Raw genomic sequence first — 12,809 nt, forward strand, 5'->3', positions numbered from 1 at the left:
GAGCTGTGTTCAGTGCTGAGTGTTTGGAGCAGGAGCTGTGTTCAGTGCTGAGTGTTTGGAGCAGGAGCTGTGTTCAGTGCTGAGTGTTTGGAGCAGGAGCTGCGTTGAGTGCTGAGTGTTTGGAGCAGGAGCTGTGTTCAGTGCTGAGTGTTTGGAGCAGGAGCTGTGTTCAGTGCTGAGTGTTTGGAGCAGGAGCTGTGTTCAGTGCTGAGTGTTTGGAGCAGGAGCTGTGTTCAGTGCTGAGTGTTTGGAGCAGGAGCTGTGTTCAGTGCTGAGTGTTTGGAGCAGGAGCTGTGTTCAGTGCTGAGTGTTTGGAGCAGGAGCTGTGTTCAGTGCTGAGTGTTTGGAGCAGGAGCTGTGTTCAGTGCTGAGTGTTTGGAGCAGGAGCTGTGTTCAGTGCTGAGTGTTTGGAGCAGGAGCTGTGTTCAGTGCTGAGTGTTTGGAGCAGGAGCTGTGTTCAGTGCTGAGTGTTTGGAGCAGGAGCTGTGTTCAGTGCTGAGTGTTTGGAGCAGGAGCTGTGTTCAGTGCTGAGTGTTTGGAGCAGGAGCTGTGTTCAGTGCTGAGTGTTTGGAGCAGGAGCTGTGTTCAGTGCTGAGTGTTTGGAGCAGGAGCTGTGTTCAGTGCTGAGTGTTTGGAGCAGGAGCTGTGTTCAGTGCTGAGTGTTTGGAGCAGGAGCTGTGTTCAGTGCTGAGTGTTTGGAGCAGGAGCTGTGTTCAGTGCTGAGTGTTTGGAGCAGGAGCTGTGTTCAGTGCTGAGTGTTTGGAGCAGGAGCTGTGTTCAGTGCTGAGTGTTTGGAGCAGGAGCTGTGTTCAGTGCTGAGTGTTTGGAGCAGGAGCTGTGTTCAGTGCTGAGTGTTTGGAGCAGGAGCTGTGTTCAGTGCTGAGTGTTTGGAGCAGGAGCTGTGTTCAGTGCTGAGTGTTTGGAGCAGGAGCTGTGTTCAGTGCTGAGTGTTTGGAGCAGGAGCTGTGTTCAGTGCTGAGTGTTTGGAGCAGGAGCTGCGTTCAGTGCTGAGTGTTTGGAGCAGGAGCTGTGTTCAGTGCTGAGTGTTTGGAGCAGGAGCTGTGTTCAGTGCTGAGTGTTTGGAGCAGGAGCTGTGTTCAGTGCTGAGTGTTTGGAGCAGGAGCTGTGTTGAGTGCTGAGTGTTTGGAGCAGGAGCTGTGTTCAGTGCTGAGTGTTTGGAGCAGGAGCTGTGTTCAGTGCTGAGTGTTTGGAGCAGGAGCTGTGTTCAGTGCTGAGTGTTTGGAGCAGGAGCTGTGTTCAGTGCTGAGTGTTTGGAGCAGGAGCTGTGTTCAGTGCTGAGTGTTTGGAGCAGGAGCTGTGTTCAGTGCTGAGTGTTTGGAGCAGGAGCTGTGTTCAGTGCTGAGTGTTTGGAGCAGGAGCTGTGTTCAGTGCTGAGTGTTTGGAGCAGGAGCTGTGTTCAGTGCTGAGTGTTTGGAGCAGGAGCTGTGTTCAGTGCTGAGTGTTTGGAGCAGGAGCTGTGTTCAGTGCTGAGTGTTTGGAGCAGGAGCTGTGTTCAGTGCTGAGTGTTTGGAGCAGGAGCTGCGTTGAGTGCTGAGTGTTTGGAGCAGGAGCTGTGTTCAGTGCTGAGTGTTTGGAGCAGGAGCTGTGTTCAGTGCTGAGTGTTTGGAGCAGGAGCTGTGTTCAGTGCTGAGTGTTTGGAGCAGGAGCTGTGTTCAGTGCTGAGTGTTTGGAGCAGGAGCTGTGTTCAGTGCTGAGTGTTTGGAGCAGGAGCTGCGTTGAGTGCTGAGTGTTTGGAGCAGGAGCTGTGTGGATTGGGGATTCTGCTGAAGGTCACAGTCTCTCTCTCTCTCTCACTCACACACACACACACACACACACGGAGCTGGAGCTCAGCGCAGCGCATGCGTTCCCCCCGCCCCGCAGCGGCTCCGACTCACAATGGCGAGAATGCCTGCGAGCGGCGAAACGGCGGCGCAGGGCGGCCTGGCTGCCCCGCACTTGCGCCGCTGTTTCCGCCAGCGCCGCCGGGAGGAAGAGGCGGAGGAGGAGGAAGAGGAGGCGGAGGAGGAAGAGGAAGAAGAGGGTGAGGACGAAGAGGAGGCGGAGGAGGAGGAGGAGGCGGCGGTGGCAGCAGCAGCGCAGCGGTTTGCGCCGGGCGGAAGGGAAAATCCGGCGCAGCCCAGCGGCCGCCTGAGCGAGAACACCCGGCTGGCCACCCGCTACGCCGTGAAGATTTTCCGGGACTACCTGAGCGAGAAGGAGCAGCCGGCGGAATTCGAGCGGCTGGGCAAGGAGGAGCTGTGCCGGGCGCTGCGCTCGTTTTACGCCGAGGCCAGGTCCAAGAGCGGCCAGGTCTACAGCAAGTCGTCCCTCATCAGCATCCGCTCGTCCCTCAACCGCTACCTGAACGAACCCCCTTACAGCCGGACCCTGGACCTCACCAAAGACCCCGAGCTCCGCAGCGCCAATCTTACGCTGGCCGCGGTCATCAGGAAACTGGAGGAGCAGGGAGCGGGACCCGTCATCCAGAAACAAGCCATCACCAGGTAGAACACCTCAACCGGAGCCATCCAGGGGAACTGAGTTCCCTTCATCCAACAACTAAACCCCCCACCCACCCACCCACCAACCCATCCTACCTACCTCCTCATTCAGGGCATTCCCTCTTCCCAGAGATTATTATGCATTTTGGTATTTTCATGTGTACTTCACTCATGGCAATCAGGGATCAGTCTGCAAAGTTTCCTTTTGATGCTCTGGTACCTGCAGAGTTGTCCAAAAAAAAAGGTGCTGCATTCAACCAGCCAAGACCCCCCCTCCCTACCCTACCCTACCCTCCTCCCCCCTTCGGTGGACCGGTTCAGAACCAGCCGGTGTAGATTTTTGGTGCTAACGGTTGGGGGGGGTGGGGTGAGTTTTTTGTTTTCACCCAGAGGGTTTGGGGGTTCTGGAGCTCGGCGCCTGAAAGGGCGGTCGGGGACAACAAAAATAACCCCCCCCCCCCCCCACTCGGAGATGTTTGAACAAAACACTCGACCGTATGCTCGGGGTGCTGTAAACCAACACGGCTGCAGACCGGAGGCTGTGGTGTGGGATTAGGCTGGACAGCCCTTTATTGGCTGGCACAGGCGCGATGGGCTGAATGGCCTCCTCCTGGGCTGTTAACTTTCACGTTTCTCTGATGGAGGTCAGCACTTCAATGTTGGAATCTGGGTGAATTTTAAATCACCCTGAGTTAGCTGTATGTGGGTGTATAGACTATTAATGTACGTACACACACACACACTCATTTCTAACGTTGAAGCTTAGGCTGTGCACTAACTCCCTAACTTGTTGAATCTCATCGATTCTGTGCCAATATTTGACTGTGACCCCTTGCGCCCCCCCCCCCCCCAACCCCAAGTGGAAATCACGATGCTGACCACTGGTTCCCTAATAACCCAGCTCATTATCGTTTAATTTTTCTTTTGTTCTGCCCTTTTAGGTAAAAGCATTTCAATTTATTACCCTGATGGGGACGCAACCACTTGCCCAGTTCACATTTAGTAATGTCAGTTCAATGGATTGGAATTTGGAGGGTAATTTCCCTTCCTTGGCCAAATTGACACAAATTGCTATTTTTACTACAATGGGAAATGCTGAATTAATCCGTATGCCTTGTCTGCCGGCGAGAAGTAGAAACATTAAATAGCTGGAGGTGAAATATTTTTGATATTTTCAGCAATAACATGAGAATCTCCGACCACCGTTATATGTTTTATAACGAGTCTTTAAATTGTCAGTAGCTTAAGTCCCTCCCCTCCCAGAGTGGGTGTCAAGAGAACAAAAATTACACCTTTTAAGTCCTTCCAGGAACCTGCAAGGGAAAATTTCAGGGTCATTTGTAGGAAATAGCATTTGGAGTGTAAGGGATAGCTATAAATTATGATACTGAAGCTGTTGTTGAGTTGCACCTACACAGTCGCCTAAAATTGGCTGGCTACTGATCTTGACAAATTCCTCAGTAAAATCCAAGTATTCCAAGATTGTGATATGACAGCCCAGGTTAGCTTCTGTTTTCCTGTTGTTGATAATCAGAAAGTGCGATTATCATCCAGATCAATATGAGACAATGCGTGAAGTACCATGATTTCAAAGCATTCTTTCTTTTTAACCCATTAGCACCTGGCCAAATGCTTCTGTTCCATAAGAACTGTCAAACGCAGATGTTGCTGGACCTTCCAGGGATGGGTGTCAGTCTATGGTGGCTATTTCAGGTGCTAATTGGTAATATGTAGAGAGTTCTATTACTGTGGCCATGTCACCTTATTGTACATATAAAGGATGCAATAGTTTTGGCAGAAGCAAAATGCAAACCAATTTAAAGCATGGTAATGTTCCGTGATGTATGCACCTTTTTACATGAACGCTACCAGGACCATTGCAGGAAAATGAGATGGTGGTGGCCAGTATTGATTAGCACCTAGTGATTATCTTTTTTTAAAAAAAAAAGAAATCATACTCTTTTTCCCAACAATTACTGTACCATGTCATCAAGACAAATCATATCGTGACATCCCTATCACCAGGTCCGACCTGAGGAAACTCTACACATCCAACGCCTTCGATACGAACGCTCCATTTGGATTACTCAATAAGGTCTGGTTCGAGATCTGCATGTACTTCTGCACAAGGGGGAGGGAGAACCAGAGAGAACTGGAGGAGGACTCCTTTGGCTTGGCCGCCGATGAGGATGGGCGAAGATTTGTCTATTATAAAGCGTGTGGACCTTACCATAAATCTCGCTCGGTAACTTGGAGCAAGAAAAGAATGGTGAATGATGAGGAGAACTTCCCTAGGATGTATGAAACGGGCACAGAGTTCTGCCCTTACTCCAGCTTTGTTAAGTATATTTCAAAACGTAACCCTCTGTGTAAGGCTTTCTTTCAAAGACCAAGGGATCATTGCAGTGAAAGTGATGTGACCTGGTATGAGAACAAAGCCATTGGCAAGAACCTGCTGGGCACGCGAATGCAGATGTTGTCCAAAGCAGCTAAGCTGTCCAAGACGTACACTAACCACTGTATAGGAGCAGTATCCATAGCCACTCTGAGCAGCATTGCAGGTATTGGCAGCAGGTTGGTCCCTCACAGATCTCCCCCGAACACAAACGGGTCCCACCAGCACCTCCAGCAGTCATGCCCGTACGCCCTCCAAAACCATGACGGAGAGGTTGTAGGGGTGAAAGTGGAGCAAGTCATCACCCCCGCTCTTTATGAACCTATGCACTCAGATGAGCCGTGTTCACCTTCACCAAAAAGACTATGTATTCGATCCTCTGTAAATTCCCAGACTGTGATTCCAAAAAGAAACAACTCTCAGGAATCTATGCTTCAGGAATCCACTAACCAGCTTGGGACCACTGCATCCGTAACCATATCAACAAACCAGGTAATGCTTTGCAATCATAGGTTTATTATATCATCTGAATTCTCTCAACTACGCTTTGAATTTTTTTATTAAAAAGCTGTGATATGTCTTGTATAGTATTTGTTTTATAAAAATTGTCGTCTTGGTTTAAAGTAATTTAGGAGGTGAACATCTATATTTGTTTTAGGGCAATCATTTTTTAGCATTGCAGCTTAAGCGTGAGATTGCTGTATTTCACCCAGTGTCCGATATCAGTTTAACTTAGTCTCCAGGGGCATGTTTGTTTGAAAGCCTTTTGGAAGGTTTAAGAATGTCATAGGTACATTTTGCAACAATTGGTAACTTGATCGGGTAAACTTATTGCGATTTAAATCTGGATGAGTTTTTTATTTTCAGCTTGTAGTTTTAGATTCCCGTGAGAAGCATCTCGTTCCCGTCTCTGGCTGAGAAAATCTGCGTAGTAGCAGGAGGTGGGCGTTCAGTCCATCGAGCTTGTCCTGCCGTTCAAATCTGATCTATTTTTTTTTTTAGGTACCTCTGTTTTGTTTACACGCCTTTGGGGGCACATGTAGGTTATCGGGGGGGGTAGGTGGGAATGTGGAGTTGGGGGCCACAGTCAGATCAGCCATGATCTTCTGGACTGGCAGAGCAGGCTCGAGGGGCCGAATGGCCTACTCCCACTGCTAATCTGTATGTTCTTATCTCTCTGGCTACTTCCAGCTGAATAGAAATCTGTCAATCCCAGCCCTGAAAATTTCAATTTGCCCAGAATCCACAGCCTTCGTGGGGACAAGAGTTGCAGATTTTCACCCTCCTTTGTGCATGGAAATAGCTTTTCTCGTTCATTCACGGGATGTGGGTGTCGCTGGCTGGGCCAACATTTATTGCCCATCCCTAATTGCCCCTTGAGAAGATGGTGGTGAGCTGCCATCTTGAACCGCTGCAGTCCATGTGGCGTAGCTACGCCCACAGTTGGGGGGGGGGTGGGGGGGGCGATGGCATAGTATTGTCACGGGGCTCGTAACCCAGAGACCCCAGGGTAATGCTCTGGGGACCCGGGTTCGAATCCCAACCACGGCAGCTGGTGGGATTGGAATTCAATAAAAATCTGGAATTAAATGTCTGATGTTGACCACAGGAACCATGGTCAATTGTCGTAAAAACCCATCTGGGTCACTAATGCCCCTTAGGGAAGGAAATCTGCTGTCCTTACCTGGTCTGGCCTACATGTGACTCCAGATCCACAGCAATGTCCTTAAATGCCCTCTGAACTAGGGGGCAACTAGGGATAAATGCTAGTGATGCCCACATCCCATGAATGAATTTTTAAAAAATACACCCCCCCCCACCCGCCCCCCAGCCAAAAAGCTCCCTAACAGCACTGAGCATGGAAGACTGAGTATAAATCAAAAAGCAAAATACTACGGATGCCGGAAATCTGAAATAAAATCGGAGAAGGCTGGAAATACTCAGCAGGTGAAGAAAGTGGAGAGAGAGAGAGAGAGAGAGACAAGAGTTACTGTTCCTCTCAACAGAGAGGGCCACAACCTGCTGGGTATTTCCAGCATTTTCCATTTTTTATTATGTAAAAAGTACTTCCTGATTTTACCCGTGAGAAGTACCATTCGAGACTGGATGGATGGATGAGGAGTGAGCAAAATGGCATTTACTTGTATTGAGAATACTGTTGACTGTGAAATTTTAATGCAGGGACCTTGTTATCATACTTTAATAAACATATTCATATATAAATAAATGCATTTTTTTCCCCCCACAAGAGAACAAGTTCAGCCTATTCCACTCCATGGTAAACTGATAGAAGGATTAGAGGGTAATTGAGCAGGAATCTTTTCACCCAGTGGGGTTATGGGGGGGGGGTCTGAAATGGTGGTAGATGCTGAAACCTTCATCACATTTTAAAAAAAACTTGGAGAGACACCTTGAAGTGCTGTAACCTGCAGGGCAATGGATCAAGAGCTGGAGTGTGGGATTAGGCTGTGTTGTTCGTTCTTAATGCAGCACAGATATGAGAGGCTGAATGGCCTCCTTCTGTGCTGCAGCTTTCTCTATCTTTCCGTAATGTTAAGATAGAGAGACTTCCATTTATGTAGCTCCTTTCACGACGGCCAGAGGTCTCAAAGCACTTTACAGTCAAAGAAGTACTTTTCGAGTGTAGTCACCGTTGTGATGTATGAAATGAGGCAGCCAATTTGCAGACAGCAAGATCCCACAATGTGATAATGACCAGATAGTCTGTTTTTGTGATGAGGGACTGGCCAGGGCACCAGGGTTAACTCCGCCTGCTCCTCTTCTTCCAAGTAGTGCCATGGAGCCTTCTAGATCACGAGTGCCCGAGTTTTTTGTGTGAGGGGTCACGCTTCAATATTTTTCTCATTCACAGGGGCCAGTAAGCCAATTTCAGAAAGAGAAGGCATCTCTCTCTCTCTCTCTCTCTCTCTCTCTCTCTCTCTCTCTCACTCTCCTCGCCTTTCCCACTCTGTCTGTCTCTCACTCTCTCCCTTCCCATTCTTCCTCCCACTCGCCCTCTCTCCTCCCCCACTCGCCCCCCTCCTCCCCGCCCCGTCTCCGTTCCCCACTCTCTCCCACTTACTCTCTCTCCATTCCCATTACCCAGCACATGCCAAAAATTAATCTCTCTAACCTCCAAAAATCGCCACCAGCGCCGTCACCCCTGACTGTTGCATGTTCAAAGTCGCCTTGGGGATCAGTGAATTTTTTTTCTCTCTCTGAGCTGATATTTATCCCCCACACAGTGTCACCAGCAATTTCCATTCAGTTCAGCAAAAGGAGATTTCTCCTTAGCCAAGCACATTCTTCCAAACAGGAGCTCCATTACGCCATGTACACGCTGGAGCACATTCAAACTGAAGTATCCCTGATTGTCTATTCTGTCAAAACGTTCCCTTTGATACACCTTTCAGCGCCCCGATTAGCCAATCAGGGCAGCAAAAAGTTGTCCTATTGCGTACCCTTTGGGGCGAAAAAATTTTGTTAGTGGGTTGGATACAAACATTTTGGCAGGCTGGATTGCAGCAAGGCCTGGACAATATCCAGGCTTGGTCTGACAAGTGACAAGTAACATTCACACCACACAAGTGTCAGGCAATGACCATCTCCAACAACAGAGAATCTAACCTTTGCCCTTTGACATTCAATGGCATTACCATCACTGAATCCCTCACTATCAACATCCTGGGCGTTACCATTGACCAGAAGCTGAACTGGACCAGTCATATAAATACTGTGTCTACAAGACCAGGCCAGAGGCTAGGAATCCTGCAGCGAGTAACTCACCTCCTGACTCCCTAAAGACTGTCCGCCATAGACAAGGCACAAATCAGGAATGTGATGGAATACTCTCCTCTTACCTGGATGAGTGCAGCTCCAACAACACGCAAGAAGCTTGACACCATCCAGGATAAAGCAGACGTTTGATTGACACCCCATCCACAAACATTCACTCCCTCCACCATCGATGCACAGTAGCAGCAGTGTGTACCATCTACAAGATGCACTGCAGAAAATCACAAAGGCTCCTTAGACAGTGTCTTCCAAACCCATGACCACTACCATCTAGAAGGACAAGGGCAGCAGATAGATGGGAACACCACCACCTGCAAGTTCCCCTCCAAGTCACTCATCATTCTGACTTGGAAATATATCACCGTTCCTTCACTGTCACTGGGTCAAAATAATGGAACTCCCTCCCTAACAGCACAGTGGGTGTACCTACCCCATACATACAAAATCCTGGAACTCCCTACGTAACAGTGCTGTGGGTGTACCTACACCACATGGACTGCAGCGGTTCAAGAAGGCAGCTCACACCATCTTCTCAAGGGCAATTTAGGATGGGCAATAAATGCTGGCCTGACCAGCGAAGCCCCCATCCTGTGAATGAATAAAACAATAACTTTGGACAGCCCTGTTTTACATCCTCCTGAGGGGGCAGGTGGGGCCTCGTTTTAACGTCTCATCCAAAAGACAGCACCTCCTGCAGTGTGGCATTCTGTCTGCACTGGACTGGAGTGTCAGCCTTGATTTTTGTGACGATGTTTAGGGCTTGCACTACAACAACATCTTGTATTTATATAGCAGCGTTGATGTAGCAAAGTGTCCCAAGTGCACCTGTGAGTATAAACCCTAGGTCAGATGCTATAACATATACAAACAGGAGAAAATTGACCTTCCAATTTGCTATCTGCATGTTGCTTGAGGAAGGGCTGATGGAAGAGGATTGCAGTTGACTTGTGTTGCTTAGAGTGGTGTTTTCCAGCTGTTGTGGAGTTTCATCCGTCCTAAGTGTTCAACATGGGGAAAGAAGGGAGGGGGGATTAAAATAACCTAAGATTTGTGTGTGTTATATTTTTCCCTCTTATTATCAGTAACGAACAATCCTGGGTGCGCCCTGTGCTCTTTTCTTCACAACATATGAGAGAGGGAATGTAAGCATCGTCCCGGACTGAAGAGCAGCTCAAATGAAGCAGAAACCAGGTCCTGTGCTAGCCATCGCCTTTTCCCCTTTGAGAAGCCTGTGACCGGGCCATTAACACATGACTCCGTCTGGGATCTTGCTGTGTGCGATTTGGCTGCTGCATTCCAACAAGGTCTGCACTTCAAAACAGTAACCTTCGGCTGTAAAGTACTCTGGGATGCCCTTGGGTCTTGTGAGGTGCTATATAAACTCAATTTCTTTCTTTCTTTCCCGTCCCTTTCATGCTGACTTTTGCAGAGCAGGGTGGCTCTAATTCTACACCTCTTGCGTTATTATCACACACAACTTTTCTGAGATATGCTGAACTGAATTCAATTCAAAGAGGTTTCTTCTTGCATTGTTAGCCTGCACAGGCTTTGAAATCGGGTATCAAAAGAGGAAGGGCTTTATTCTGTAGCTCACTCCAGTATAGCCATATAAATACTGTGGCTACAAGAGAAGGTCGGAGGCTCGGAATTGTGTGACAAGTAACTCACCTCCTGACTCCCCAAAGCCTGTCCATCATCTACAAGGCACAAGTCAGGAGTGTGACGGAATACTCCCCACTTGCCTGGATGAGTGCAGCTCCAACAATATTCGAGAAGCTTGACAGCATCCAGGACAAAGCAGCCCACTTGATTGGCACCCCATCTACAAACATTCACTTCCTCCACCACCGACACACAGTAGCAGCAGTGTGCATGATGCACTGCAGGAACGCACCAAGGCTCCTTGGACAGCACCTTCCAAACCCATGACCACTATCATCTAGAAGGACAAGGGCAGCAGATGGATGGGAACACCACCACCTGGAAATTCCCCTCCAGGTCACTCACCATTCTGACTTGGAAATATATCGCCGTTCCTTCACTGTCGCTGGGTCAAACTCCTGGAACAGCACTGTGGGTGTACCTACACCACAGGGGCTGCAGTGGTTCAAGAAGGCAGCTCACCACCACCTTTTCAAGGGGCAATTAAGGATGGGCAATAAATGCTGGCCCAGCCAGCGAAACCCACATCCAGCAAATGATTTTAAAAAAGCAGTCATTCTGGTCACTCCGTAGACCCATTGGGCTTGATTTTGTCTCTGTGCATGTGGATGGGTTTTGAATGAGTTAAAATTGGGCCCATTGTCTTTCTGGCGTGCTGCAACGATAGAAACCAACTGAGCCAATCTGGAACTCTGTTTTCATTCTTGGATTCTGTTGTCTGCTATGTTATTTATCCATTGCAACCGGTTAAGGGGAGACAATGGCACTGGACTAGTAATGAAAAGGCCCAGACCAATGCCAAGTCCCACCAAGGCAGCTGGTGTAATTTAAATTCAGATAATTAATTTTAAAAAATCTGGAATTGAAAGCTAATTTCGGTAATGACGGCCATGACAACTGTCATCGATTGTTGTAAAAACCCATCTCATTCACTAATGCCCTGTAGGGAAGGAAATCTGCTCTCCTTGGCTGATCTGGCTTACATGTGACTCCAGACCTACAGCGATGTGGTTGACTCTTAACTGCCCTCTGAAGTGGCCTAGCCAGCCACTCAGTTCAAGGGTGTTTAGAGCCAGACAAGTGCTGGCCTTGCCTACACTCCAGCAAAGAATAAAAAAAGATTGAGTAGGTATAAAGGAGCATTTTTGATTGACTGAAAGCCTTTTCTCTTGTTCGTTCGCAGGATGTGGGCTTCGCTGGCTGGGCCGGCATTTATTGTCCATTCCTAGTTGCCCTTGAGAAGGTGGTGGTGGTGATCTGCCTTCTTGAACCCCTGCAGTCCATGTGGTGTAGGTACACCCACAGTGCTGTTAGGGAGGGAGTTCCAGGATTTTGACCCAGCGACAGTGAAGGAACGGCCGATATATTTCCAAGTCAGGATGGTGAGTGACTTGGAGGGGAACTTGCAGGTGGTGGTGTTCCCATCTTTCTGCTGCCCTTGTGCTTCTAGGTCAGGGATGGGGAACCTTATTCTTACCAAGGGCCATTCACACATCGACAAAATCAGTCACGGCCCCACACACACAAAAACCAACTTAATTTACTTTTTTTCTAAGAGAGAATGCAGAAATGTTCAACTCACACGCACACCACTTTAATGCGGTGGCTAAGTTTGCTTTTCCTTAATAACAAGCACGGCTTCTGCATCTCAATCGCAGCCCTCCTGAAATTCAGCCCCACTTTTTGCTTGCTTCCCTTTCTCACTCCTTTCTTTCTTTCTTTCTTTCTTTCTTTCTTTCTTTCTTTCTTTCTTTCTTTCTTTCTCTCTCGCTCCCTTCCCATTTTTGGCTGTGTCTCTGTCTCTCTCCCTCTCCTTTCCCACTTCCTGTCCTGGTTGTCCCGCTCCCTAGCTCCCCCCGCCCCTGGTCGCTCACAGTTCATCACCAGAACGGCAGCCGGCAGCCTCCCTGCTCGGAGCTCCGGCTCCTGGATCTCGGGCCTCGTTCTCTCCACGCAGCCTGGGCCTCGGGTGATTGCAGCTGAGGCTCAGGCATCTGAACGTGGCAGTGGCTGGCCCAGAGTGTGGCGGGCGCCGGTCGGCGGGGCGAGGTTTTGGAATCTCCCCGTGGGCTGGATGAAAAAGTTCATGGAAAAGACCTGGCCCCCAGGTCAGAGGTTCCCCACCCTTGTTAGAGGTAAAAGACGGGGGTTTGGAAGGCACTGTCGAAGGAGCTTTGGTGAGTTGCTGCAGGGTATCTTGTAAGTGTACCTGCTGCTGTCCCAGTGCGCTGGTGGTGAATGGGGTGCCAGTCAAGTGGGCAGCTTTGTCCTGATGGTGAGTACTTATCCAGGCAAGTGAGGATTATTCCATCACATTCCTGATTTGTGCCTTGTAGATGATGGACAGGCTTTGGGGGGTCAGGAGGTGAGTTACACGCGTCAGAGTTCCCAACCTCTGACCTGTTCTTGTAGTGTTTGTATGACTGATCCAAAACAGTTTCTGGTCAATGGTA

The 12,809-nt window shown here is 48.9% G+C and overlaps 2 protein-coding genes across 2 annotated transcripts in view; both read left to right on the forward strand.

The window, feature by feature from the left end:
• Positions 1 to 1,908: 1,908 nt before the first annotated feature.
• On the forward strand, positions 1,909 to 2,547 carry LOC121278864 (cell division control protein 45 homolog). Its single transcript, XM_041189321.1, has one exon. It carries the CDS (start codon positions 1,909 to 1,911, stop codon positions 2,509 to 2,511), a length of 603 nt encoding a protein of 200 aa, XP_041045255.1. The 3' UTR covers positions 2,512 to 2,547.
• Positions 2,548 to 3,382: 835 nt separating this feature from the next.
• The window catches only part of LOC121278750, a 77,227-nt gene continuing 67,800 nt past the window's right edge, over positions 3,383 to 12,809 (forward strand). Inside the window, exon 1 of the mRNA XM_041189145.1 lies at positions 3,383 to 5,391. Coding sequence (XP_041045079.1) covers positions 4,618 to 5,391 — 774 coding nt within the window. The 5' untranslated portion in view covers positions 3,383 to 4,617. The remainder of the gene's footprint in view (positions 5,392 to 12,809) is intronic.

Source organism: Carcharodon carcharias, chromosome 6 (genome assembly GCF_017639515.1).
Source record: "Carcharodon carcharias isolate sCarCar2 chromosome 6, sCarCar2.pri, whole genome shotgun sequence".
In the NCBI taxonomy this organism is placed as follows: Eukaryota; Metazoa; Chordata; class Chondrichthyes; order Lamniformes; family Lamnidae; genus Carcharodon; species Carcharodon carcharias.

Bases quoted from the DNA above. Each gene is read 5' to 3' on its own strand.
- LOC121278864 (XM_041189321.1), top strand. From the start codon at position 1,909: ATGCCTGCGAGCGGCGAAACGGCGGCGCAGGGCGGCCTGGCTGCCCCG.